This window comes from Equus caballus, chromosome 10, assembly GCF_041296265.1.
Source record: "Equus caballus isolate H_3958 breed thoroughbred chromosome 10, TB-T2T, whole genome shotgun sequence".
NCBI classification, from domain to species: domain Eukaryota; kingdom Metazoa; phylum Chordata; class Mammalia; order Perissodactyla; family Equidae; genus Equus; species Equus caballus.
In genome coordinates this window covers 76,158,635-76,186,440 of record NC_091693.1, presented here as the reverse complement: position 1 = coordinate 76,186,440, position 27,806 = coordinate 76,158,635, and the positions used below count along the sequence as shown (strand labels likewise).

The window sequence follows — 27,806 nt, the reverse complement described above, 5'->3', positions numbered from 1 at the left end:
AAAAGTTATCCACTAAAAAGGCCATTAGAGAACATTTACAATAAAATGAAAAATATTCCACTTTGAAGACCGAAAGTGGAATTCAGAGTTTCTGAACTTTTATTCAGAGCTAAAATTACCTATGAATTTTAAATAATGAACTACATCATTTACAAACATTCCTTTTTAAATGAATATTTAATTTTTCTGTTATGAAATAAGACTTTAATAGCCTTGTTTGCCATTTTTACGAGTGTCTCTTCAGTATAGTTAGCAGGGTATTTTCTCTTTATTTTAAAATTAACATCCAAAGTGGAAGCCATAATTTCAAAAACTATATTCTAAGCAGAAAATATATTTAAACCAAGTAATAGCTATGGCTCTCCATAGGAAGTTTTCATTTTTAAATTAAAGTGGAACAATAATTGAAAAATTTTGCTTATTTTTGCCCAGAAGAGAAGTATTAGAGTTATTGTTCAAATGTTGTCATCTCCTATTGTAATTCATGTTTAATGAACAATAGGCATTCTTTTAAAAATCATGAATATATACTAAAACAATTTTTCTGGCATTGGGTTTTTGTTGTCTGGTTAGAATAACACGTTACTATAATTCCTCTCCAACTTAAGTATAGTTTTAGTGAAGAGGTCATCAATGCTAAATCACATGTAATTTGAATGAAGAGAATAGATAAATTCATAGTAGGTAGTTCCATGACTACAGCAAGAACTGTTTAAAGTGAATTCTTGAACAGTAAGATAGGTCTTACTTTGATCCTGTTTTTTCCCCAAAGAACAAAGTAAAATATTTTTGATAGGAGAAAAATTTACAAAGACCCAATATTTCTGCTATTCATAAGATGAGCATCTTCCCTTTGATTCAGTTACTTTCCATAAACTGGAGACACGATATGTACTTCAGCTGTTACTGTTTAGGACAGGGACCTGTCTCATTCATCTTTGTGTCTTCAGTATACAACCAGGAACCTTACAAACAATGAGGATGAACGAGTTAATGAGTGAACAGAAATGAAAGAATGGATGAGATAATGTCACAATTGTTTCAGAATGAAGAATAGAGTTCCAATTTTTTGCTGGGGGTATTAGCTCTGGCCTTAATGGTGTAATGTTATGTATATAGCTTAGCGTCATTTAGTTTCCTTAGCTTATAATATCAGCCTTATAGATCAGTGATAATAATTTTTTTAAAGTACTTACTAACTTTCCCCCCAAATTTTAGGTGATAGATGGTAAAATAAGTGTAATGTTCTCCCAAGTTATTTGCAAGCTGTGATCTATTACTAACCTGTAAGTGACCAGTGACATCTGAGGCCTTTGAAAACAACCATTCTTATTGAGAATTGGGTGATGTTTTCCTAGCTACCCTATGTTCATGTCTCTCATCTATAAACTGATTGTATCTAACACAATATCTGATATGGGATAATATATTATCTTTTATTCTTTTGAATTACTTTTTTTTGTTATTAATTTTTGCCTTTAACTATAATCTCCAGAAAGGCATGAATTGTTCAAATTTTTTAGTAACTTTCAAAACAACTAACGTAATACTATTACCTTGAATCAAGGGTGATTTTTGTTCAGCAGAATTTTTTTGTTTATTACTCTGAAGGCTAGATACTGCATAGCTGGTATTTGGAGATGCTAAAAGGAATAGTCATAAAATCCCCTGAAAATCTCTTAAGATTCTTAATGAATGCCCCTACTGTTTTTACTCTTCAGCGTCTCATTTGGGATACTAACCATTAAATTCCAAATTAGTACAGACATGCATAGTACCAACATTATGAATTGCAGGCTGTTGAAGGTTTTATGAGCAATAGCCGTAGAACAGATATTCCTTGCAATATGATAGTGTCCTTTGATAGATAAGCTTTAGAGTCTTTACTAATTAGAAATGTGAATAATCATTCTATAACTGACTCTGTTAGATCCAAAATATTAGGAAGATTTCATTATCTAAGAGTTTGTTTTATATTTTTGTTAGCTGTAAAGCATTTTTGGTTTTGAAAACAGACAGCCTTGTTTCATAAGGATGTGATTTCTTGCTAGCATATGCATACACAGCTTGCTAAATAAAAAGCAATTATACATTTACTAGCAACATAAAATCCCTCATCTATAGCTGAAAAAAATGATGCAACTATTTAAAATTCATTAACGTAGAATTGTGTGCCTTTACCCAAGTGAATGAACTTCTCTTCATATTTTTTGACAGGAAGAAGCCCTGCGTGGATTTCGAGTGAGTGATTACTTTGAATACATGGAAATTTTGGAACAAAACTACCGACCAGTGCTGCTAAGAGACATGCGGAACATTAGAGTTCAAAACGTGTAGATCATGGAGGACACAGTTTAATTTCATGTCTTCTTTATTTTTAAAGGAAACAAAGGGACTTGATTGTTTTCCATCTGTGTCCGTAACAACATATACTTTGTGAATACACATGCTGTAAACCAATCCTGAGAGTTTTTGAATATAATATATTCAAGTAGGTTTTAGCTCAGTTTATGACATGAAGTGAATTCATTTTTGTAAGTTCGTTGTTTTGTAAGCTTGCTATAGAGTCAGATCTAGCTTACTTATGATTCTTAATGTTTAAAAGCTAGTCCAGCCTACGTCTCCCCTTCACTGGGTGATTAAAATATTTTTTCCAATGAGTTTGGAAAGAAGCAGCAATCTTGTAAATAACTGTTTGACTAGCCAGAGACAGTCTGTAGAGATGAGCAAAAACCAACTGTTTTCTTCATCTTTTATTGTACACATTTAAAGAAAAATAGAACCACAACTGCTTATTTTACATGTGGAGGACAAATGACACTTACCGTGGCAAATGGAAGGAAAACTATGTCCTCAGACATAACTGTTTTTCTAAGAATTGCTATTGATACTATATCAGTTTATAATTTTTCATGTGACATAGACTCTACACGGTTCATTGCAAAGATAGGCTGGTTATTGCACCCGGATGAGCATTTGACTCTCATTTGTTCTATATTTGCTTTGGTGATTGGGTTGATTTGTACTGAACTTGAAAACATTAAGGATAATACATTTCCAAGTTATTTTAAATGACTAACACTATGTTTTCTTTTATTTAAATAGAAGTCTTTGCTCCAGGGAGATTAATATGATATGTGAGGGTCTATTTTCTTATACTGTAACTGTCGCATTTAGTATATGAAAGATAATACACAAAAATATTAAATTGTTAATTTTTCTGTCAGCAATTTCAGCAGGTCTTTTAAATTATAGGTAGAGGTCCTTTTGTACTCATTGCTTATATTTAAATATAAATTGGCCACCATTAAAACCATTCTGAAGCATTTTTCCTTTTCAACCAAAAATGGTTCATCCGCAAACTTATTTTTTCTTACACTATGATAAAACAACTGGTACCGTGCAGTTTTCAATTTTGTGATATTTAGCCTATTGCAATATCAGCCTTCCAGAATCAGGTTTTATGCTGTTAATGCCAACAATAGCTTCTCAGTAATGGTGTTCCTAAAGGGCATTGAAAAAGTTGAGAAAAGAAAATTGAGCAAATTAATTTGACATATTGCTCACTTTAGCTCTGGCTGATGTGATTTAAATAAGAGAGTCCTAGGTGACCCAAAACACCAAGCTTTGTCTACTTTCAAACTTAATTTTGAAAAGCTGTTCCACAGAACCTGTAATCCATGTTTATGGTTCCGTTTATTCCCGTTCTCTTCCTGAGTTATTGTTATTGGTCCTAAGAAACTTGCAGCTTTATTTCTTTTTAAAAGCTCTTACGTGGTAATTGGAAATACAAATGGAGAAGGAACTATAACTTAATTTTTATAATGTTCATTGGTGATTTTGATTGGAAATTGAAGTCAAATCTAGATAATAACAATTACATTTTGGACAGGTGACTTCAGCTAGAACCAGGCACCTTTCATTTTCATTTGATAAATGTCCTATGAACCGTGACCTAGCAATTTGTTTGGTGAAATAAAATGTAAAATACAGTAGTCTGTGTAGCTTCCATTGTGAATTTTTGTACCAATTTTTAAGAATACTCTTTAGAATAGAAATAAATTCAGCCAACTCTTGCTTTTCCATTTTGTTTTAAATATTTAAGTGTAAGACCTTAAGACAGACTTTATTTCTGATCTGTGAAGGGTTACCTCGTACATTTTACAGGATTCATTGTAATAAACTATATTTTATAATGCAATGTAAACGAATTTGTGAGAAATTTAAGTACTCATATATAAATCTTTGAATATCTGTTTTCAAATTTTCATCTTTGTAGTTTTGTCCCCTCGTGATATATAAGCATCTAAAGAATCTGTGAAGGTAAAGTAAGTGTCAGAAATTCATCTAAACTTCTTAATAGGATTCTACCTAAATCTATGATTCTTAAATTATAGTCTGCTCTAGTTTGTTTTTCCAGCTCCTGGATGTTAAAGAAATTTCTTTGGTCATTCATTAAACAGACATGTTTTGAGGATTACACATATAAGGAAATATTTTTAATGTTCAGGATAGGATAAATGAGATACAGCGCCCCACTCAAAGAGTCCACAGTCTTGATGGAGAGAAGAATAATTTTAAAACTGTGAAAATACAGTTATAAATATGACAGGTGAGAATTGACCTCTGGATTTGATGACTTTGGTAAGAGCAGTTTTCATGGAGTAGTGAGGGCAAGAGTTTGGTTGGGGTGGGTTTAAATGATCCTGAGAGGAAAGATTTTGGAAACTGCTCTTTCTAGAAGGATTGTTGTACTTCTGGAAGGAGGAGACATGGGATCAAGAGTGTTTAAGATGGGAAATGGAAACATGTTTTTATGTGGGTGCAAATAAGTCAATAGAGCGGAAAAGCTGACACTGCTGCCGAGAGAATGCTGCAGTAAATGTCAGGAGTAGATGGCGGCGGACTGAGATCTTGTGAGTAAGTTTCGGAATTAGCCTTTGCCTGGACATGGACAGTTCACTGAGAGTAACAGAAGAAGAGACAGTGTAAACGGGCACTGGCACAGGATGGACATTTCTGGAAATTGTTTTCTCAGTGAAATAGGAAACAAAGTCATCAGCTAAGAGTTAGGATGGTAAAACTGGTAAGTTTTATGAGATCAGAGTAAGTGAAATAGCTATCAAGGATGGTGGAAGAGTGAATGAAATAGGAAAATATACAGATCTTCCTCAACTTATTATGGGGTTATGTCCTGATAAACCCATCGTAAGTTGAGAATATTGGAAGTCGAAAATGCATTTAATACACCTCCTGAACATCATAGCTTAGCCTAGCCTACTGTAAACATGCCCCGAACACTTATATTAGCCTACAGCTGGGCAAAATCATCTAACAGAAAGCCTATTTAGAATGAAGTGGTGAATATCTCATGTGACTTCTTGACTTCTGTACTGAAAGTGAAAAACAGAATGGTTGCATGAGTACACATGGTTCCAAGTGTATCAGTTGTTTCTCGTCGTGATCACGTGGCTGACGGGGAGCTGTGACTTGGTTCTGCTGGCCAGCATCACAACAGAAGGTTGCACCGCATATTGCTAGCCTGGGAAAAGATAAACATTTAGAATTCAAAGTACAGTTTCTACTGAATGCCTGTCGTTTTCACACTGTTATAAAGTTGACAAATCATGTCAAATCATTTTAAGTCAAAAACTTTCTGCAGTATAATTGTGATTTAATGGTCATGAGATGAGTTAGCAAAGTTGCCTGTTTTTTCTCCAGCCATGTTTCACTGTGAAGGGGGCAGGTAAAGAAGGGTAGTGAATTGAGTTTAACCAGAGTTTTAGTTTAGCCAAGAGAGTATGACTAAGCAAGGAAAGCACAAGGGAGTTGATGGTATTTGCAAGCAAATTATTATAATATTGTGACCATGGTAGTTAAACTAGATCAGAAAGAAGTGGAAGGGCCCCGTGGCTGAGTGGTTAAGTTTCTGTGTTCCACTTTGGTGGCCCAGGGTCTCTCCAGTTCGGATTCTGGGCATGGACCTAGCACCACTCATCATGCCATGCTGAGGCGGCATCCCACATAGCACAACTAGAAGGACCTACAACTAGAATATACAACTGTGTACTGGGGGGCTTTGGGGATAAAGAATGAAAAAAAGAAAGATTGGCAAAAGATGTTAGCTCAGGTGCCAGTCTTTAAAAAAAAAAAAGGAAAGTGGAGACAAGAGAAGGATATGACACAGTGGAAAGTTGATATGATCAATTGGTTGTAGGTTCTTCTGTGTTGAAGGATTGATTGATTTGGAGTACTCAAGAGAGGAATGTGAAAAAATTTGAACTAACTGTTGTTAAGTAAAATGCTTAAAATTGAGATTTTGGAAGAGGATGACCGTGAGAGCTGACAGGATGAGATCATTGAAGGAGAGGAAGTCAAGAAGCTGAGATTCCAGGTGTTGGAAGAATCTTCCTTTGGGATTTTGAACTTACCAAAATTTTCACAAGGAATTGTTTTGGATAGCTTGAAAATGAACCAAAACTATAATCTTCAACAATTAGTCTAGAAAGAAAGAAACAAGAGGACATCTAAGATGCAAAAATAAATAGAAATCAAAGACAGTCGTACACATTGTTACTTTACCATAATATCTATTTGTAAATAAAATAAGTTTTGAAGCCTTTGGTAGGGCAAACTTTTCTTACTACAAAAAGCACAAACCAGGAAAGAAAAAATTGATAATTTTTATAGACTTCTTAAAATTTAAAAAGGAAAAAATCCTCTTTAAAAGATACTCTCAAATAAATGGATAAGCCACAGACTATGAGAATAGATTTACAAAACATATATCTGGTAAAAGACCTTTTATTCACATTATAAAAGTATTTTTAACCACTCAATAATAAGGAAACAACCTAATAATAAAATAGGCAAAATATTTGAACAAACACTTCACCAAAGAAGATACACAGATGACAACAAAGCACAAGAGAGCATGCTCATCATCATTAGTTAATAGAGAAATGCATATTGAAATCACAGGAGATACACACTCACTAAAATGTCTGAAACTAAAATACACAAAACAAAACAAAAATACCTGGTTGCAAGAACTAGCAAGGAGGCAGAGCAGCTGGGACTCTCATATGTTTCTAGTAGGAATGGAGAGTAGAACAGCTATTTTGAAAGTTTGGCTTTTTTTGTTTTAAATTGGACACACTAGCTGTATGACTCAACGGTACCCCTCCTAGCTATTTCCTCAAAAGAAAGAAAATATATGTCCATACAAAGACATATACATGAAAAATAATTAGAGCTTTATTTATAATAGCCCCAAACTGGAAACACCACCAACCTCAACTGGTGAATGAATAAATAAATGTGTTTTAACCGCAAAGTGCAATACCACTCAGCATTAAAAAGTTGCCACCTACCGATGCAAACAGAACTATGGATGAATCTGGAAAGCATTATACTAAGTAAAATAAGCCAGACGCAAAAGAATACATGCTTTCCAGGATTCTATTTATATTATATTCCAGAAAAAGCAAGTGCGTAGTGACAGAATATTAATGGTTTCCGGGAACTGAGGGGAAGATGAAGAAATGGAATTTTCAGCATAGAGGCAGAGAGGACATTTATTTATGTCATGATTGTACTGATGGCTACATGACTATTTTAAAAAGTACTTTGAAATGTATGCTTAAAGTGGGTGAATTTTGTATGTAAATTTCAGTTCAATAAAGCTGAGTTTATTAAAAAAGGATACATACTACAAAGAGAAATTGACAAATGCATCTAACAAGAGTTCCAGTGTTAGCAATTGTATTAGCTGTGAGGTTACTCGTCAATGGCTTAATCAGGTTGAGAAAGATCCTTTCAATTCCTATTTTGGAGAGAGTTTCAGGAATAGAATTTCCATTGGAAAATGATTTTATCAAATACTTTATATTAAAGTAATCATAAGATCTTTCCTTTTTGTTTTTTGGTCTGTTAACGTGGTGACTTACTAACATTTTCAAATGCTAAATCAACTTTGCATTCCTAAGATTAACTCTACTTGGTCATGATGTTTTATGATTTTTACATATTATCAGATTTGACTTTTCAAAATTTTGTTGGGAGTTTTTATATCTGTGCTCATGCAGGATATTGATCTGTAGTCTTCTTTTTCTGACTTTGACATCAGGGTAATGCTGGCTTCATAAAATGAGTTGAGAAGTATTCATCTTTTATTTTCTAGAAGTTTGTGTATAGATGGTATTTTTTTCCCTCTTAAATGTCTGATAGAATACTCCAGTGAAGCTTGGAATTTTCTTTGTGATAGATTTTTAACAAAAAATTCAGTTTCTCTACTGGATACGTGGATATTCAAATTATTTATTCTTAAGTGAGCTTTGGTAGTCTGTTTCTTTCAAGAAATTTGGCTATTTTCTCAAATTGTCAAATTTATTGGCATCAAGGTGTTTGTAATAGTACGTTGTTACCCTTGTTAGTATGTGTAGAACTTGTAGTGATATCACCACTCTCGTTTTTGGTATTGTTCTTTTGTATCTCCTATTTTTTTTCCTGCTCAATCTGGCTAGAAGTTTAAGAATGTTATTGACGTTCTCAAAGAACTAGCTTTTAGTTTCATCAGTTTTTCTATTTTTCTGTTTTCTGTCCTGTTGATTTCCACATGGAACTTTATTATTTCCTTTCTTCTACTTAATTTCAGTTCATTTGCTCTTGTTTTTCTAGTTTCTTCAAGTCATTTATTTGAGATCCTTCTTTTTTTAGTACAGGTGTTTAGTGATATAAAATTCCCGGTAAGCACTGCCTTAGCTGGATCTGCAAATTTTGATATGTTGTTTATACATTTTCATTTAGTTAACAATACTTTATAATTTGCCTTTTAATTTTCTGTTCTACTTCTGGGTGGTTTAGAAGTGTGTAACTTAGTTTCCAAATATTTTGAGATTTTCCAGGTGTTCTTCTGTTAGTGATTTCTAGTGTAATCTCATTGTGGTCAGGACATACTTTATATGATTTTAATACTTTTAAACTTATTGAAACTATGTTATGTTCCAGAATATTATCTACCTTGTAAATGCTTCATGTACATTTAAAGCAAATATGTATTTTGCTGGTTTTGTGTGGAGTGGTCTGTGAATTTCAGTTAGATTAAATTGTTCGATATTATTGTTTGTTATTACTGATCTCTTTGGCTACTTGTTTTAGCAATTGTGAGAGTAATGTTAAAATTGTCTGTATTTGTGGATTTGTCTGTTTCTTCTTTCAGTTCTATCAATTTTAGCTTCATGCATTTTGAATCTCAATTATTAGGTGTATAAAGTTTTATGATATATCATTTTGATGAATTGGCTGCTTTATCCTTCTGAAATGACTGTGTTTATTTCTAGTAATATTCTTTGCTCTGAAGTCTGCTATGTTTAATATTAATGTGACCATTCCAAGTTTTTGGTTTTTTGTTTAGGATTTGCATGATCTTTTTCCACTATTTTACTTTTACCCTTATGTATTTTTATGTTTCAAGTGATTTTATTGTAGGCAGTGTAGAATTGAGTCTAGCTTCCCCTTGCCCCTGCAACATCTGGCAAATCATGCCTTCTAATTAGGACGTTTAGCAATATTTACATTTCATTTAATTATTGATATGTTTGGGTATACATTTTCTATTTACATTTATCATCTTGCTATTTGTTTTCATTTGTCTCAACTGTTTTTATTCCATTTTCTTTCTTATTCCACCTCTTTTGGATTAATCAAGTGTTTTAGTTGATTCCATATTATGTCCTTCATTGGTTTATCAGATGTATTTATTTTCTTTGTGTTAGTGTTGCATTCAGATTTATTCTATACATTTTTAGTTATCACAGTCTACCTTCAAGGAAGATTATACGACTTCACATATAATATGAGAACCTTGCAACCAATAAACCCCCAGACTTTACTGGATCACTCTAGTCCAAAAGAGTCTCTCCTTCCTCTTAAATTATAAGAGGTTTCTTAACTGCCCTCTGGTAAATAATTATATAGTCTTACATGCTATTTCTTACATTATTATTTTGAATTGCTTTTTAGCTTTCATTCTTATTTAATGCCAGCGTTATTATTCAGCAAATGTATCATTAGTAAACACTTTTCTTTAGGAATGTTATCTCCCCCAAATTAAGGTAAGCTTCTTAAGCACAGAGGCAAAGTTGACTAATTCGTGTCTCCCAGAAATTCTAGCCTAGTCCTGGGCACAGAGCAGAGTATCAGACTCTTTGCTGAATGAAAGATCAAAGTTGTTTTGAATTATCACTTAGATACAGAAGGAACAGACTTTGAGACATTAGACCAAATTTCCCCCTCAGCTCCCTTAATTGGTACAGCAGGGAGGAAATAGCTTATTTTCTTGGTACAAATATGTTTTCTGCTTACTGTTTACTGTGGAATGTATTTTTAAGAGAATTAATAGTTCACTAAATTCTATTTAGCAAAGATTGTAACTAAAATGTGTGTGTATAAATGTATTATTGCATATGGGCATTATTTTGGCTATAAGATGCATCTGATAGGCTTGTGTGACCTAGCCTGGGAATCTAACCATAATTTAGAAACTAAACTACATCTTTTTGAAATACGCCATGTGTTCAAATATGTGCTTATCTTGTAGTATTTATAAAAACTGACAGATCAATTTGGTGTTTGAATCTGTATAGTCTCTCTTCCTAGAAACCATCAGGGAGACAGACAGTTCTGTGTCCTAAATGATGTAGTTCTGAAGGCAGAAGCCTTCAACAGCTGATGTGTCAAGATCTCTCTTATTACAATGACGCTGAACATTTCTAAATTTGTTCTTGCTAAATCTAGCCTTGCTGTTCCTTTATTGTGTGTGATAGTTTAGACATGGGTAGACAAATTACAGCCTGTTTTTGTAAATAAAGTTTTATTGGGACACAATGCCCACTTGTTTATGTGTTGTCTATTGCTTTTGTGCTACAATGGCAGAGTTGGATAGTTGTGACAGAGACTGTATGGCCTGAAAAACCTAAAATATTTATTATCTAGCTCTTTCCAGGAAACTTTTGCCAACTGTGGTTTAGAGTACCAATTATGCATATAAATTCAAATCCACTTTAGGTAGGATAACCTTTTTAGAAATACAGAGGAAGCTAGAGGACGTCTAATCCAAAACATTTATTTCACCAACGATGAAGCCATGACTCAGAAAGTGAAGAAGGAGTCTCAAGATCATATAGGGGGGAAATGTAATGCAGTGGATAAAATGAGAGCTCAGGAGGCAGACTGCTTGAATTTAGATCCCAGCTCTGTCATCATCAAGTTATTCAATTCCTCTGTGCCTCAGTTTACTTTTTGGTAAAGTGAGCGTAATGGTAGTACCTACCTCATAGGATTATGATGTAATGCATGTGTTTATAACGACTTTTTGGTAAGCATTCAATAAATTATAGCTGCTATTATTTGCTCTTTTGTGGCTAATTGGTGGTAGCGTAGCCTGGAACCTAGCTCTTCTGACTTCAAATTCATTCCTCTTTCAACTGTATTATTTATTCATTCATTTAGTCATTCAATATACCTTTATTAAATTCCTACTGTGGATCGGACACTCTCAGGTATAGTTCTAATCTTTTCCCTCATTCAGAGTTTTCCAGGAGGAACAGATTATGTCTTCCTATTTATGTTTTCTTTGCTAGTTATAAAATAGAAAAGAAATAAAAGTCCTTTACCATCCAAGGATAGACATATATTTGTAGTTTATCCAATTTTCCCACATTTCTTTTCTGTTTTGAAAGGTTAATTTTTTTATATTCTAGATTTAATGATCTAGACCAGATCAATGTATAATGGATTACCAATGTATTTTTGAGTTGTTTTATATTCTCCAGTGATAGATAAAACAAATGTTTCCTTTTATGTGACATAAAATTTTACTAGCATGTTCTTTGCAGTAAAATTGACTTACCTACGTTTTTTCCCAGCAGAATATTAAGAGAGAATTATTACCTAGGTAAGTAGCAATGTATTTCCTTATTTGATGAGCTTAAACAGAGTCAGGGTAGTTAGTCTCGCCTAAACTCTGAATTTTCAGCACTAGCAATATTTTAGCTTTTAAAATCAGTTAACTTCTTTGGCACGTTTCCTACCCTATATTCTACTATTGGCAATAGGCCACCATGGAATGCTAAGTGCCATGGAAATAATTGGACTGTCATGTTTGATAATAGAGTGCATTTGAGATACATTGGGGAAGACAGTTATTAAAATGTTGGCTGTTAAAGTTTGATCATCTAATCCAGGATTTAAGCTTTGATCTGCTATCTTTAGAATGTGTGTCAGCTGTTCTTCATGGAACAGCATTTATGTTTAGCCTTTCCCTAAAATGCTAAAGTTTGTCTTTTTTAGAGCATCTCTAAAATATAATCCTTTCACAACATCGAATAAAATTAACTACAGTTTCGTTGGAAATCCTCAGATAATGGAAACCAAAATGCTTTTTTGGTCAAATGATCTCTGTATTATGTCATAATTGCCTACGTTTTTCTTTTAATTTTCCTTAGAGCAAATTTTTCAAATTATTGTTTTGCTTACTATCATGAAATGATTTTGACTTGAAACTAGGCAATCATTAGAATGGATGATAGGCACATCAGATGCTGGTTCATGCTCGCCAGTCAGTTTCCTCTTCCTGTGCTAGGTATATGCAGGGCGTTTAATCAGCTTAACTAGTGTCGAGTGAGCAGGCCAAGGCATAAAGAGTAGGTGTGCCTTGTCTATGAGCTTTCTTTTCTCTTTCCTGGTGCTCCTGGAGCCTGGATGCTTGAATTTGTGAAAAGCAAAACCTCCCTGCCAACCCACTTAGGACTGTGACCTGAGGAAGAAATCAATCTTGCATTAAGTGACCAAAATCACATGGTTTATTATTGTGTTTAGCATTAAATACCCTGTCGGCTTCTTTGAGTTTCCCTGTTTCTCCTGCCCTTTCTGAGTAATTTTTGATGTGCCTAGATGGGTGTGTTCTTAAATTCATAAAAGAGTGCATTCTTTTACTTTGAGATAATGTCTAATGCATTCTTTACTTTAATGGTTAAAGCAGATGTACAACGTTTGATAGGCCATAATCAGGTTTCTTTAGTTCAAGCTGAATCAGTTTTGAACCAGAATGGCTACCCTATATAGCTCAATATGTGAAAAATCTCTTGTCACGTTTCATATTGAGAATCTAAGTGTGCTGTTTAGCACAAATGCAATTAAGAAAGTTTCATCATACCCTTCACTAATACTTTTACCAATTAGCAAACAGTTTTGCAGACATAATATACCATTTAACTAGCAGATATGTGTACTATCAAAGAAGCCTTGTTTCTCTATGAAGGCTGGGACACCTAAAGATAGCTATTAGAGTACCAGTCTCATTAGTGAACTCAAATTTGATCACAGTTATATATTTTGAATATTAGTCTATATGATAATTTTTATCATATATAAGCTTTCTTCATTTTTTGAGTGCATAACAGTTTACATCATTGTGAAATTTCTGTTGTACATTATTTCTTGTCTGTCACCACGTAAGTGCTCCCCTTCACCCCTTGTGCCCACTCCCCAATTCATTCTCCTGGTAACCACTGATTTTTTTTCTTTGGCCATGTGCTTGTTTATATTACACACATTAGTTAAATCATATGGTGTTTGTCTTTCTAAGTCTGTCTTATTTTGCTTAGCTTAATTCCCTCCAGGTCCATCCATGTTGTTGCAAATGGTATGGTTTTGTCTTTTTTTATGGCTGAGTAGTATTCCATTGTGTATATATATCATATCTTCTTGGTCCAATCATCAGTCAATGGGCACTTAAATTGTTTCCATGTCTTGGCTATTGTGATAGTGCTGCAATGAACATTGGGGTGCATATGTTACTTTGGATTGTTGATTTCAAGTTGTTTGGGTAGATACTTAGTAGTGGGATAGTTGGGTCATATGGTAGTTCTATTTTTAGTTTTTTGTGGAATCTCCATACTGTTTTCCATAGTGGTTGCACGAGTTTGCCTTCCGACCAGCATTGTATGGGGGTTCCCTTTTCTCCACACCCTCTCCAACATTTGTTATTTTTAGTCTTAGTGATTGTAGCCATTCTAACAGGTGTAAGGTGGTATCTTAGTGTAGTTTTGATTTGCATTTCCCTGATGATTAGTGATGTTGAACATTACTTCATGTGTTTATTGCCCATTTGTATATCTTCTTTGGAAAAATGTCTGTTCATATCCTTTGCCCATTTTTTGATCGGGCTGTTTGTTTTTTTGTTGTTCAGTTGTGTGAGTTCCTTATAATTACGGAGATTAACCCCTTGTCAGATATATGATTTGCAAATATTTTCTGCCAATTGATGCATTGCCTTTTTGTTTTGATCCTAGTTTCTTTTGCCTTGTGGAAGCTCTTTAGTCTGATGAAGTCCCACTTGTTTATTTTTTCGTTTGTTTCCCTTGTCTGAGAAGGCATGGTATTCAAAAAGATCCTTTTAAGGCCTATGTCAAATTGTGTACTATCTATATTATCTTCCAGGAGTTTTATGGTTTCAGGACTTATCTTCAAGTTTTTGATCCGTTTTGAGTTAATTTTTGTGTATGGTGTGAGATAATAGTCTACTTTCATTCTTTTGCATATGGCTGTCCAGTTTTCCCAACACAATTTATTGAAGAGACTATATTTTCTCCCTTGTATGTTCTTGGCACCTTTGTCAAAGGTAAGCTGTCTGTAGATGTGCAGTTTTATTTCTTGGCTTTCAGTTCTGTTCCATTGATCTGTGTGCCTGTTTTTGTGCCAGTACTATGCTATTTTGATTACTATGGCTTTGTAGAATTTTAGGATTCTTTGTTCTATTTCTGTGAAGAATGTCATTGGGATTCTGATTGGGATTGCAGTGACTCCGTAGATTGCTTTGGGTAGTATGGACATTTTAACTCTGTTTATTCTTCCAGTCTATTTGCATGGAATCTCTTTCCATCTCTTCATGTCATCATATATTTCTTTCAATAATGTCTTATAGTTTTAATTACAGTATAAGTCCTTCACCTCTGTGGTTAAATTTATTCTTAGATACTTTATTCTTTTTGTTGTGGTTGTAAATCGAATTGTATTCTTGAGTTCTCTTTCTGTATGTTCGTTATTAGAGTATAGAAAAGCAACTGATTTTTGTAAGTTGATTTTGTACCCTGCAACTTTAGTGTAGTTGTTAATTATTTATAATAGTTTTCTGATGAATTCTCTAGGGTTTTCTATATATGAGATCATGTCATCTGCAAACAGTGAGAATTTCACTTCTTCACTTCCTGTTTGGATTTCTTTCATTCCCTTCTCTTGCCCAATTGCTCTGGCCAAATCCTTCAGTACTATGTTGAATAAGAGTGGTGATAGTGGGCATCCTTGTCTTGTTCCTGTTCTCAGAGGGATGGCATTCAGTTTTTGCCCATTGAGTATGGTGTTGGCTATGGGTTTGTCATATATGACCTTTATTATGTTGAGGTAATTTCCTTCTATCCCCATTTTATTAAATTTTTTTATTATAAATGGCTGTTGGATCTTGTCAAATGCTTTCTCTGCGTTGAGGTGGTCATGTGGTTTTTATTCCTCATTTTGTTAATGTGGTATATTACATTGATTGATTTGTGGATGTTAAACCATCCCCATATCCCTGGTATAAACCCCACTTGATCATGATGTATGATCTTTTTGATCTATTGCTGAATTTGGTTTGCCAATATTTTGTTGAGGATTTTTCATCTATGTTCATCAGTGATATTGGCCTGTAGTTTTCCCTTTTTGTGTTGTTCTTGTCAGGCTTTGGTATCAGAGTGATGTTGGCATCGTAGAATGTGTTAGGAAGCATTCCATCTTCCCTAATTTTTTGGAATAGCTTGAGAAGGATAGGTATTAAATCCTCTCTGAAAGTTCGGTAGAATTCCCCAGGGAAGCCGTCTGGTCCTGGGCTTTTATTCTTTGGGATGCTTTTGATTACTATTTCAGTCGCTTTACTTGTGGTTGGTCTATTCGGATTATCTATTTCTTCTTGATTCAGCTTTGGGAGTTTGTAAGAGTCTAGGAATTTATCCGTTTCCTCTAGATTGTCTATTTTGTTGGCATGTAACTTTTCATAGTATTCTCTTATAATCTGTTGTATTTCTGTGGTATCTGATGTTATTTTCTCCTCTTTCATTTCTAATTTTATTTATCTGAGCTCTCTTTTTTTCTTTGTAAGTCTGGCTAGGAGTTTGTCAGCTTTGTTTATTTTCTCAAAGAACCAGCTGGTTTGTTTCATTGATCCTTTCTACTGCCTTTTTTGTTTCAATAGCATTTATTTCTGCTCTGATTTTTATTATTTCTCTCCTTCTTCTGACTTTGGGCTTTGTTTGTTCTTCTTTTTCTGATTCAGTTAGGTGTAGTTTGAGATTGCTTATTTGGGATTTTTCTTGTTTGTTAAGGTGAGCTGGTATTGTGATGAATTTCCCTCTTAATGCAGCTTTTGCTGTACTGCATATGAGTTCGTATGGTATGTTTTCATTTTCATTTGTCCCCAGAAATTTTTTGATTTCTCCTTTAATTTCTTCAGTGATTCATTGTTCAATATCATGTTGTTTAGTCCCCACATCTTTGTCCCTTTCTCAGCTTTTTTGTTGTAATTAATTTCTAGCTTCATAGCATTGTGATCAGAAAAGATGCTTGTTATTATTCCAATCTTCTTAAATTTATTGAGGCTTGCCTTGTTTCTCAACATATGGTCTATCCTTGAGAATGTTCCGTGCACACTTAAGAAGAATGTGTATCCTGCTGTTTTTGGATGGAGTGTTCTATATGTGTCTGTTAAGTCCAACTGGTCTAGCTTTTCATTTAGTTCCACTGTTTCCTTGTTGATCTTTTGCCTGGATGATCTGTCCATTGATATGGGTGGAGTGTTGAGGTCCCCTATTATTGCATTATTATTAATATCTTCTTTTAGTTTTGTTAATAGTTGCTTTATGTACTTTGGTTGGGTGCATAGATTTATAAGTGTTATGTTTTCTTGGTGGAGTATCCCTTTAATCATCATATCCTACCCCTCTTTGTCTCTCTTTACCTGTCTTTCTTGAAGTCTCCTTTGTCTAAGTATTGCAACACCTGCTTTCTTTTGTTTGCCATTAGCTTGGAGTATCATCTTCCATCCCTTCATTCTGAGCCTGTGTTTGTCATTGGAGCTGAGATGTGTTTCCTGTAGGCAGCATCTTCTTGGGTCTTGTTCTTTAATCTTTCTCGCCACTTTGTGTCTTTTTATTGGAGAATTCAATCCATTTACATTTAGAGTGATTGTCGATATATGAGAGCTTAATACTCCCATTTTATCACTCATTTTCCAGTTCTCCTGCATTTCCTTTATTTCTCGTCCTGTGTTTTTTTGTCTCCCAATTGAGTTATGTAGTTTTTTTGTGTTGTGTTCCCTTGTTTTCTCCTTATTTATTATTTGTGTCTCTGTTCTGCTTTTTTATTTAGTGGTTACCGTGAGGTTTGTATTCAAAGTCTCATAGATAAGATAGTCCGTTTTCTGATGGCCTTTTATTTCCTTAGACTAAACAAATTCAGTCCCTTTCCTCTTCCCCTCCTAGGTTGTTTTTCTCACATCTTATTCCATCTTGTGTTGTGAGTTCATGATTAAAATGACAAGATTATCTTTGTTTTTGGTGTTTTCCTTCCCTTTATCTTTAATGCTATTCTTGAGTATTTGCTAACCTGTTCTCATATATAGCTACAATTTTCTGATTTGGGCTACATATTTATCTCCTTACCATGTGATTTGTAACCCCTTGCTCCCTTCTTTTTCAGGTATGAGGGCCTCCTTGAGAATTCCTTGTTGTGGAGGGGGTCTCATGGCTACGAGCTCCCTTAGCTTTTGTTTATCTGGGAAAGTTTTTATTTCTCCATCATATCTGAAGGATATTTTTGCTGGATAGAGCATTTTTGGCTGAAAATTTTTGTCCTTCAAAGATTTGAATATGTCATTCCAGTGTCTCCTTGCCTGTGAAGTTTCTGCAGAGAAATATGCTGAAAGCCTGATAGGGGTTCCTTTGTAGGTTATTTTCTTCTGCCTTGCTGCCCTTAGTATGTTTTTCTTTGTCATTCATTTTTGCCAGTTTCACTACTATATGCCTTGCAGTAGGTCTTTTTACATTGACATATTTAGAAGATTTAGTAGTCTCTTCCACATGGATTTTGATCTCCTGCCTCAGGGTTGAAAGTTCTCTGCTAATATTTCTTTGAACAAGCTTTCTGTTCCATTCTCCTCCTCTTCTCCCTCTTGAATACCTATAATTCTTCTGTTGCCTTTCCTCATTGAGTTGGATATTTCTCAGAGAGTTTCGTCATTTCTTTTTAGTCTTAGTTCTCTCTTCTCTATCTGGAGCATTTCAACATGTCTATTGTTGATTATGCTGATTCGTTCCTCTATGATGTCTCCTCGAGCGAGTGAGGGAATCCGTATTTTATTTTATCTCTTCCATTGTGTCTTTCATCTCCAATATTTCTGATTGATTCTTCTTTATAGTTTCAATCTCTTTTGTGAAGTAGCTCCTGAACTTGTTGAATTGTTTCTCTACATTCTCTTTTAACTCGAGTTTTCTTTGATGATAGCTATTTTGAATTCTCTGTCATTTAGATTACATATTTCTGTGTCCTCAAGACTGATTTCTGGGTACTTGTCATTTTCTCTCTGGTCTGGAGATTTAATATAATTTTTGATCCTGCTAGAGGGGGTGGCTCTGTTTTTGTGCATTGTGGTATTATTTGCTTGCAGTTACTGCTTATCACCACTTGGTAGCAGTCAAGAGCTGTGTATTCCGAGCCGTCTACATTCTGCCAAGATCCTTGGCACTGGCGCTGGTGCTGGGCAGATGGGGGTGAGGGGTGCTTTCTTCTGCATGCTCTCGGGGGTTTTTTTGCTTTGCCCTCACTATCTGTTCTCCTGGGGTGTTGGCTTGATGAGGTTACCCTCACGTTAGCTTTCCCCTCATTAGGGGCTTTCCCCTAGGCTGTGAGGGCCCTTGGGGATCTTTGATGTTCCCTAGAATGAATGTTCCCTCCCCTGTTCCTTCCCTCTCAGAGGCTGCCTGCAGTCCCAGATCCAAGTCTTTTGGGGAGGGAACAAAGTTTTCTCTTAACCTGTTCCACCTCCTCTGAGGCGCACTCCAGCCTTTCCGCCCTCTGTCGTATGGCTGTGTGGTTCTCTCAGACGTTTTTTGTGTTGTGTTTGGATGCCCTCTGTTGGAGTAGGAATGTATTTTTCGTTGTATGGTGGAGGGGAGAGATTACCAGGAAAGCTCTCTCCATCATGATGCTGATGTCACTCCCCCGACTTTCTTCATTTTGATACTTAGAGTCATTTGTACACTGAAAAATATTCCCAAGCTATTGTATACAATGAATGTAAAACTGCTGACTGGAGAATTAACAGCACTGAGAAAAGGCACTTGAGTATGCAAATGGAAGAATATTTCTGTTGGGCTAAGGATTGGCAGGAAGACAACACTAACACACACACAGGTAAGATAATGTTGGATTAAATTCCTGAGTTATGTAGCCAAGGTTGTAGACATTTATCAGGAGTGAGAAGGCCATATTGCACAGGAGCAGATGCAGCATATTTAATGTAGGTTCTCTTAGCCCTTAAGTCAATAACAAGGGAAGTTTATCTGCCAGCAAATCTGCAAAGTGTGGTGTAAAATTTTAAAAAGCTCAATTTCTTTGGTTACTGTTATTTTATGCTTGAAGCTTGTATTATTATTCAGAAAAAGCTTACTCAAACTATTCATATTCCTCTGGTTAAAGAAATGTTTACAAACTCCACATCAAGGCTACGTCCCCATCCTAGGGAAGAAAGCTGACTCAGGGCTCAGGCATACTTGAGCAGTATCTCAGCCTGGGGCTCACCAGGTCTTCAGAAAGCCCAATTCTCCCCAAAGAGCTAAAAGCAAAAAACAGAGGGAATAGAAGTGACAGGTCTAGCTGAGTACACAGAATATGTCAAATATCACCACTGAAAGGACAGAGTAACTCTAAGGAAAATTATCAAAAATAGTCTACACTTTCGCATAGTGATTTTTATTGTTTTCAGAGTATTGTTTTCATCTTTACATCTCTAGCACCCAAAAATAATCTCTTTGAACATTTATATTTATATATGTCTTTCCAATATTTCTCATGCTCTGAAATATCTTTGTATCTGGACAAACTTGTTATCATATTGTGTGGATCATTTTACACTTCTTATTAATAGTACAATATAAGCACTGATCAATATTTAAACTCGTAAACATGGTGTACATGGCTATTATATTTATTTACCTTCCATATGATAGGATCACTTGATAATGAAATAAATTTCAAAGTGATAAGTATTTGAGAATCTACTGTAAGACATCAAATGTAAGACAATTAGTCTCTGCTTTCTAGGAGCTTATAATATGACTGAGAGTGATAAGACCTGTACACCCAAAAAGACAAGACCGCAAGTTCTTTCTTTGTAAATCCTGGGAAGTATCAAGAGCAATTGGTGACTGAAAGATTCAGAGGAAGGAGACATTACTTTGAGCTGAGTGATCAAGGAAGGAGCAGGATTTTCATCCAGCAGGGATAAGAATAAAGCAAAACAGCAGGGAACACATAGGATGGAGCAGTGGAGGGCATATTGAGAATAGCCTGAACCCAGTGAGACTACAGGGGCAATGAAAGAGTTTGAGTAAAGCCCTCTGGCCAGAGTGGAAGTTTTGTTTAAGGGAAAATACTGTAAGATAAGCTTGATTGGCCAAATAATTCAGACTTTTTCCTGTAGGTTATGAGTAATACTTAAGATTTTTCTGCAGAGGAGTAAATGACATAGTAGATAATCTTGAAAATTAAAACAAATATCTTTGAATATGCCAGTAACTAATTTTAGGTCTATTGCTTTATTTAAAATTCTCTTTAGGGCCAGCCCCAGTGGCCTAGTGGTTAAGTTCAGCGTGCTCCACTTTGGTGGCCCAGGTTCAGTTCCTGGGCATGGACCTACACCACTCATGTGTCAGTGGCCATGCTCTGGCTGTGGCTCACGTACTAAAAGAGGAAGTTTGGCAGTGGATGTTAGCTCAGGGAAAATCTTCCTCAGGAAAAGAATAAGTAAAATAAAATAAAATTTTCTTTAAAGAGTTCTCTCTTTTAAAGAAGTTCTAAATTAGCAATCACTTTTTATTTCTTCAATTTTATTGAATAAATATATTAATCAATCATAAATGAAATGCTATGCTCAAAACAACTTTCTTTTTTTCCTAAGGAAGATTAACCTGGACTAACATCTGCTGCCAATCCTCCTATTTTGCTGAGGAAGCCGGGCCCTGAGCTAACATCCATGCCCATCTTCCTCCTCTTTATACGTAGGACACCTGCCACAGCCTGGCTTGACAAGCAGTGCGCAGGTCCACACGCAGGATCTGAACTGGCAAACCCTGGGCCACCAAAGCAGAACATGCGAACTTAACTTAACAGCTATATGCCACTGAGCTGGCCCCAAAACTACTTTTTTAAAACGAAATTTTTCTTTATTCTTTTATCACATACAATATACCTCATAGTATTTCCTCATGGTACACATCTCCATAACATTTTTAGCTATGGTTTATGCTAATAAGGAGTATCTTTCAAAATGACTTCATGCAGGACTTTTTGTTGTTGTTTCTCCTTAAATAGTATTTGAAATGCAATTCTATAAGAGACACGAAGGCAAAGAGGTTTGCATTCAGAATAAAAGGACAAATAAAACCTTTAGCAACTCTAGAACAAGGATCTATTCAAGAGAGGTAGAATGAACACTGCTAAATTTTTCTAATGAAGTAATTATTTCAAGCTGTGTTTCTTAAGGAATATTAGGTAATTAAGTTTATGAGTCCTTAATGAGAGCAAAGCTAAGATAAAGCACTGTACAGAATCCTCTTGACTGTGATAAAACAGCCATGGAGAGTAGATTTAAAGATGTAACCTTGAAAGGCCACCTTCCGTACTGTTTTTATTTTGTGAGAGGGTCTTGACAGTAGGTTTAATGCTGTTCTCAAATGCTGTACGGTGGCAGCATTGGCCCTGGACAAAGCTGTTGCTTAGAAAACTTATCTCTTCTCTATCATCAGCCCACCTCTTCATTTGCCATTCATTTTCCTAAGAAATCCAGCTGCTTTGATCCTTTCTGTTCTCCCTCAAGACTCTTCCATGTTCTAGCTTTACTAACTTTAATCTCCTTTCAAATTTAAGCATATTACATAGTGCACTGAAGAACACTAGAACGCAGTGTCAATAGGCATGCATTCTGGTCTTGGTACACTGAACAACTAACCGTCGTCTCAGCACCTGAATGTTTGTGGGCCTTACTTCTTCCGGTGTAAAACAAGGGTACTGACCGACATGACTTCTTGGGATCGTCCCAGTCTAACTTTTAGTTTTAATATTTGTGTCATCTTACTGAAGCTTAATTCACAGTGAACCACAGATGGCCAATCAAAGTTTCAGGTGATCCCTTTCTAGATTCCACTGGCATTTTCAAAATAAACTTAATAAATGAGGTTATAAAACAGCAAGAGCTGTGGTAATACTAGGCAGTAAAATGTGAGTTGCCTTTGTGTTTCTCGTTAAAAGGACTCTTGGTGAAGAGTTGTAAGTAGTGTGGAATACTGCTGGAGATGATGTATTTATTGTGTAGTCAGTGGAAACAACTTATTGTATAAACACACATTTACATCTCAGTTTAAATAAGAAAATATTTTTTTAGGATAATTTGTGAGAATATGGTAGTCCTGAACTACTCTTTTCCTACAGATATATCAGTGAGGCAAGTCTGAACTCTTTTTGAATCTCATCTCTTATTGTAATTAACCAGTACTTAATGGGTATTTGACACTTCAAAAATGATACCCAGGTATTAATACAGAATGACTGTCTTAAAACAGTTTGCCTTTGGATATAAATAGTGAAAAAATGCTGCCTATTAGAATCCCTTATATTGAGAATTCATTACGGCTGAGATGCTATTCTGGAGTTTCATCTTATTCCCATTCTCTTTAATTTCTGTTTAAATAAAACCCCTAATCAACAGTAAAACCATTTTTACCATAGAGTTAGGGAAGGGAACTAATTCTTTACTTGAACACTGCAAGGCAAGATTTGAAACCATTACAGTAACTTTGGCAGTAAATTGAGTTTTAAGGATATTAATTGTCCAGGAAAATAGTAGGAAAGGCCAACTGTTTAAGCTGCCCGCCCCCTTTTTCTTTATTTGATGGCAAAATTGCTAGTGCAGATAAGGTTGGAAAATTAAGAGAAACTATAGTGCTTAGATTCATAAAATTTGTATTGAACAGCGGTTAGCGGAAAGCAATATTATCAGTAATAATTCATCCTTTTAAAATATTGAACACTTGAAATTTATTAAGAGAAAAATTTAAAATTTTGTACTTTAAAAGAAGGAAAGCCTCTAGAGCAATACTTTTATATATAGTTGGCTGAGAAGCAAAAGCAATCTGGCAACACCTATTAAAATTAAAAATACACATATGTACCTTTGGACCCAGCAATCCCTCTGCTAGGAATCAATTCCCACAGAAATAAAGGCACCCATGTGAAAGATATTGGTGCAAGGATATTTATGGCAGAATTGTTCCTCATGATGAAAAACTGGAAACAAAGTAGATGCCCATCACTAGGAGAAGGGCCGACTAAATCATGGTACCTCCACACACTGTATCATTCAAGTAAATGACTTTGAGTTCTATCAGCTATCCTGAAGGGTTTCCGTGAAGTATTCTTGAGTGCAAAAAACAAGATATGCAAAAATACACGTATGAGCCTATTTTTTGTTAAACAAAACCTCTGTGTATACATGTGTCTGTGTGCAAACTGTTATGTGAGCACAAAGAAAAATGTGGAAAAACACAAGCTAGATTGTTGGCATGAATGTGGTGGAGGGTGTATGGATTCTGATATGTGTGGAAGGGAAAACAGAAAAAAAGATGCAAAAGAAAAAAGTCTCTAGCAGTGGAGTAAAAAAAGTCAAGAAACACAAAATTTATAGGATCATCTCTTATTTTTTGGCTCAAGTTTCTCTATCACAGAAATTCTTGCAACTTTTTAAGCCAGAAAAGTTCCTGTTTTGACTGATCAATGTTAAATCACTGAGAATTATCAGAAGATCAGCGTGGCTTGACAAATCTTAACTTTGGAATGTGGTGAAAAGGCAAACGAAGGCAGACTGATATTTTCAGATAACTAAGCCAGTCTAATAACTTTATTTTCATAATATTATACATGATTGCTTTCCAAAAGTAAAAAAATTATGATGCTAAAATAGTTCTAGTGATTTCCAGAATAGTCTAGTTAACATGCTATTCAAATGAAAACTTCTAAACACCTTGAGTAGACAATGGTAATGGTAACTATTTAGTTTACCTTAGAGGACCATTCATTTCAGGAAGCCTGGGTCATCTTAACAGACCACTGGAGTTCTTTGTGGTAAGATTCCCTGTGCAGTTTGAAGAAACAATGGAGGAAAGACTGAAACTGATGATCTAATGTGCAAATATCAGGATTAAGGATCTTGGGTTATAAAGTTTGGCCAAGACGAGGGCAGAGTAGTCTACAAAGCTCAAGTTTCAGTAGACTTGAGGACCTGTGCCCTCTCAGGACACAGGGTAGTTGTTAGTAAGTCTAAACATGGGAGGCAGGGGTGTGTCACACAAATACATCCTCAGTCTGGTCCTTGAGGAATGTGACATAACTTCCTAAAGGAATATAGCTACTTTGAGTGGTACAAAAGAGTTTCATCACTTAGAAATCCAGTTACCTAAGGTGACTGTAATCAGTGTTACCCAGAGAGAAATTTCTCTGTTGGGGTGGAAGGATTTATGGCTCCCAGGGGATGAGTTGAAGAGAGACGGTAGCACCTGCAACACTGAATATTAGGAGCAACTGGAGAGGAGTCATAGACTACTATTGCAGCAATGACTGAGGCTGGGGACTAGTAGGTTAGGAGCAAGAGTGAATTGATCCTGGGGATTGAGATAGTGTGAACCATTGGAAAAGGTTGTTGCTGGGGATTTTCTCCTTCTGATTTTTCCAGTCTCATTTGAGGAGTGAGTGGAGTTGAAATTTCTCTGTGTGTCTGGAGCTGAGGGCTTCTAGGATTGCAATTCAGGCCGTCGCTTTTCCTCATGGCTGGTGTATAAGTAATCTTTCTTCATTCATTTATTAATTTGTTCTACAAATATGTATTAAGCTCATCCACTGGCAGATTTTACTTTGTGCATGTATGAACCAAGCAGGTAGACTGACTATGCATTTACTCCTTGGCTCCCAACCCAAGAGCCTTATCTCTTCCTAAGTATAAGTTCCATGTTTTCAGAAAGTACTCGACTTTGATTTCTGCCCTGGTTCCCTAACCTGCCCTCCAAACCTGGTGACTGTCCCAGCTTTTGCGTTGGTTCCACCTTTCTCTGTGTCTATTAAGATTTACATCCAGCCCTGGCTTATTTCTCTACACAGTCTCTTCTTTCCATCTTGCAGAAATCATCATGATTTTTGGTTTTTGGATAGTCCCAACTCTAATCCACACAGCTTTTATGGATTAAATACTTTTTTACCCATTCGCTATTATTTTGATGGGCTATTGGAAGGAGGAATGATAAATGTGACAGGAAGATGCCTTATATTGGTAACAGAACAGCAGGTAGTGACGCGTAGAGAGGCGCACGAGTAGAGGTGAGGAGATTAGATGAGTTTACTTCAGTAGTCTAAGCCAAAAGATTTGGCTTTTGTGTTTTTTATTTGAAATCAGTTTTTCTTTTAGTATCTCAAAAAAAAAATGGAATTGGAAAAAGTAAAACAGTAAAAGAGTTACAAAGAGTAATGCAATAATTTACCAAAACCTTAACAGTGAATCTTTATTTCAGAATTTTTATCATTGGATTTATCTCTTTTTTTTTATATTGGCACCTGAGCTAACATCTGTTGACAATCTTCTTTTTTTTTGTTTCTTCTTCTCCTCAAAGCCCCCCAAGTACACAGTTGTATATTCTACTTGTAGGTCCTTCTGGCTCTGCTATGTGGGATGCCGCCTCAGCATGGCTTGATTAGCAGTGTCAAGTCTGTGACCAGGATCCGAACGGGTGAAACTCTGGGCTGACAAAGTGGAGTGTGTGAACTTAACCACTCGGCCACCGAGCCAGCCCCTATCATTTTTTTTTTTTTTTAATGGACTCATCTGTCCTCAGTTGAAAGTGTTAGCTGATATATAGTTGATATTATACTTTTTTTTTTAAAGATTTTATTTTTTCCTTTTTCTCCCCAAAGCCCCCCAGTACATAGTTGTATATTCTTTGTTGTGGGTCCTTCTAGTTGTGGCATGTGGGACGCTGCCTCAGCGTGGTTTGATGAGCAGTGTCATGTCCGCGCCCAGGATTCGAACCAACGAAACACTGGGTCGCCTGCAGCGGAGCGCGCGAACTTAACCACTCGGCCACGGGGCCAGCCCCTGATATTATACTTTTAATAGCATATTAAATATTTTAAATATATTTTAATACCTGAGTTTGCATAATTATCTCAAACATCTATTTTGACAGGATTTTCTTTGGCAGTTACATAAGTGCCTGCAGTCACACCAGACGGAGTCATATTTCTACAATTAACGGAAAGAATTTTTTTCAATAAAGATTCACCAACCAACAAAATTTAAAAGAAAAGCAACAAGCAAGCTGAAAAATTTCAGGACTTGAGCCTGGAAAAATGGAAACTCAGTTAGGGCCCAGCTGGAAACATAGTCAAAGTTTTCATATTCAATCAGAACCTGAACCCTACCTATAACTGACACTTGTAATAGTATGTGCCTATCTCTTTTGGCTGTTTAGCCCAATTTCATTATATTCACCATAGGTGTTTGAAGAAAGAACAGAGAAGCCCAAACTAATGAGTTTTTGTAGAGTTGTAAATCTGTACAATGGCCCAAAGCTATTGCTATGTTGTTTTCTATAGTGGCACAGACCACTTTTCCTCTGGGCAGTCACTGCTTGAAATAATTACTGACATTAATGATGCAAGCTCCTGAATTTAATAGATCTAGGTTTGTGTTGTCATCCATCACTGTGCAAACATCTTCTATCTTCTCTGCTATTACTAAAAGTTTCCTTAAATGTTTTATGATATTTTACTGACTCAGCAACGCGTTTTAACTACAAGAAAACACCAAGTAAAAATTCCACCTCTTGGGGCCCGCCCCATGGCCAAGTGGTTAAGTTTGTGCACTCCGCTTCAGCGGCCCAGGATTTTGCTGGTTTGGATCCTGGGCACGGACATGGCATGGCCATGTTTAGGCAGAGTCCCACATGCCACAAATAGAAGGACCTGCGGCTAAGATATACAACTATGTACCTGGGGGGGATTTGGGGAGATAGAGCAGAAAAAGAAAAAAAAAAGATTGGCAACAGTTGTTAGCTCAGGTGCCAATCTTTAAAAAAAAAAAAAGTCCACCTCTTTGAGTTTTGTGTATATTACAGTAGTTATATTAGTATAATTTCTTTTGCCAAAACTTGAGAACAATGGATGCTAATAAGCTCCACACAGCACATCATCTTAATCTCTCATGTGCCATATAATTTTATAGCAGAGTAAATTGTTACCACTTAATAAAGGCCCTGGTTTGATAAAGATTTTTCTAGTGTTCTTAAAAGGGAGACTTTTACATAGCTTTGTTATATAACTTTGTTCACGATTTGACTGCCATCCTTTTTTATTGCTCAAGTATAAGTAAGACGGATTTTCCTGAGCTCAGTGGGGCA

The 27,806-nt window shown here is 35.6% G+C and overlaps 1 protein-coding gene across 9 annotated transcripts in view; it reads left to right on the top strand.

Annotated features, from left to right (window-relative positions):
• TBC1D32 (TBC1 domain family member 32) overlaps positions 1-4,268 on the top strand; it is a 187,842-nt gene extending 183,574 nt beyond the window's left edge. For all 9 annotated transcript variants that reach the window (XR_011422150.1, XR_011422151.1, XR_011422149.1 and 6 more), the window contains one exon: positions 2,218-4,268. Coding sequence is in view for 6 of the 9 variants with exons in the window: in XM_070223689.1 (XP_070079790.1) it covers positions 2,218-2,337 (120 nt within the window). In the remaining 3 variants the exon portion in view is untranslated. The remainder of the gene's footprint in view (positions 1-2,217) is intronic.
• Positions 4,269-27,806: the final 23,538 nt, after the last annotated feature.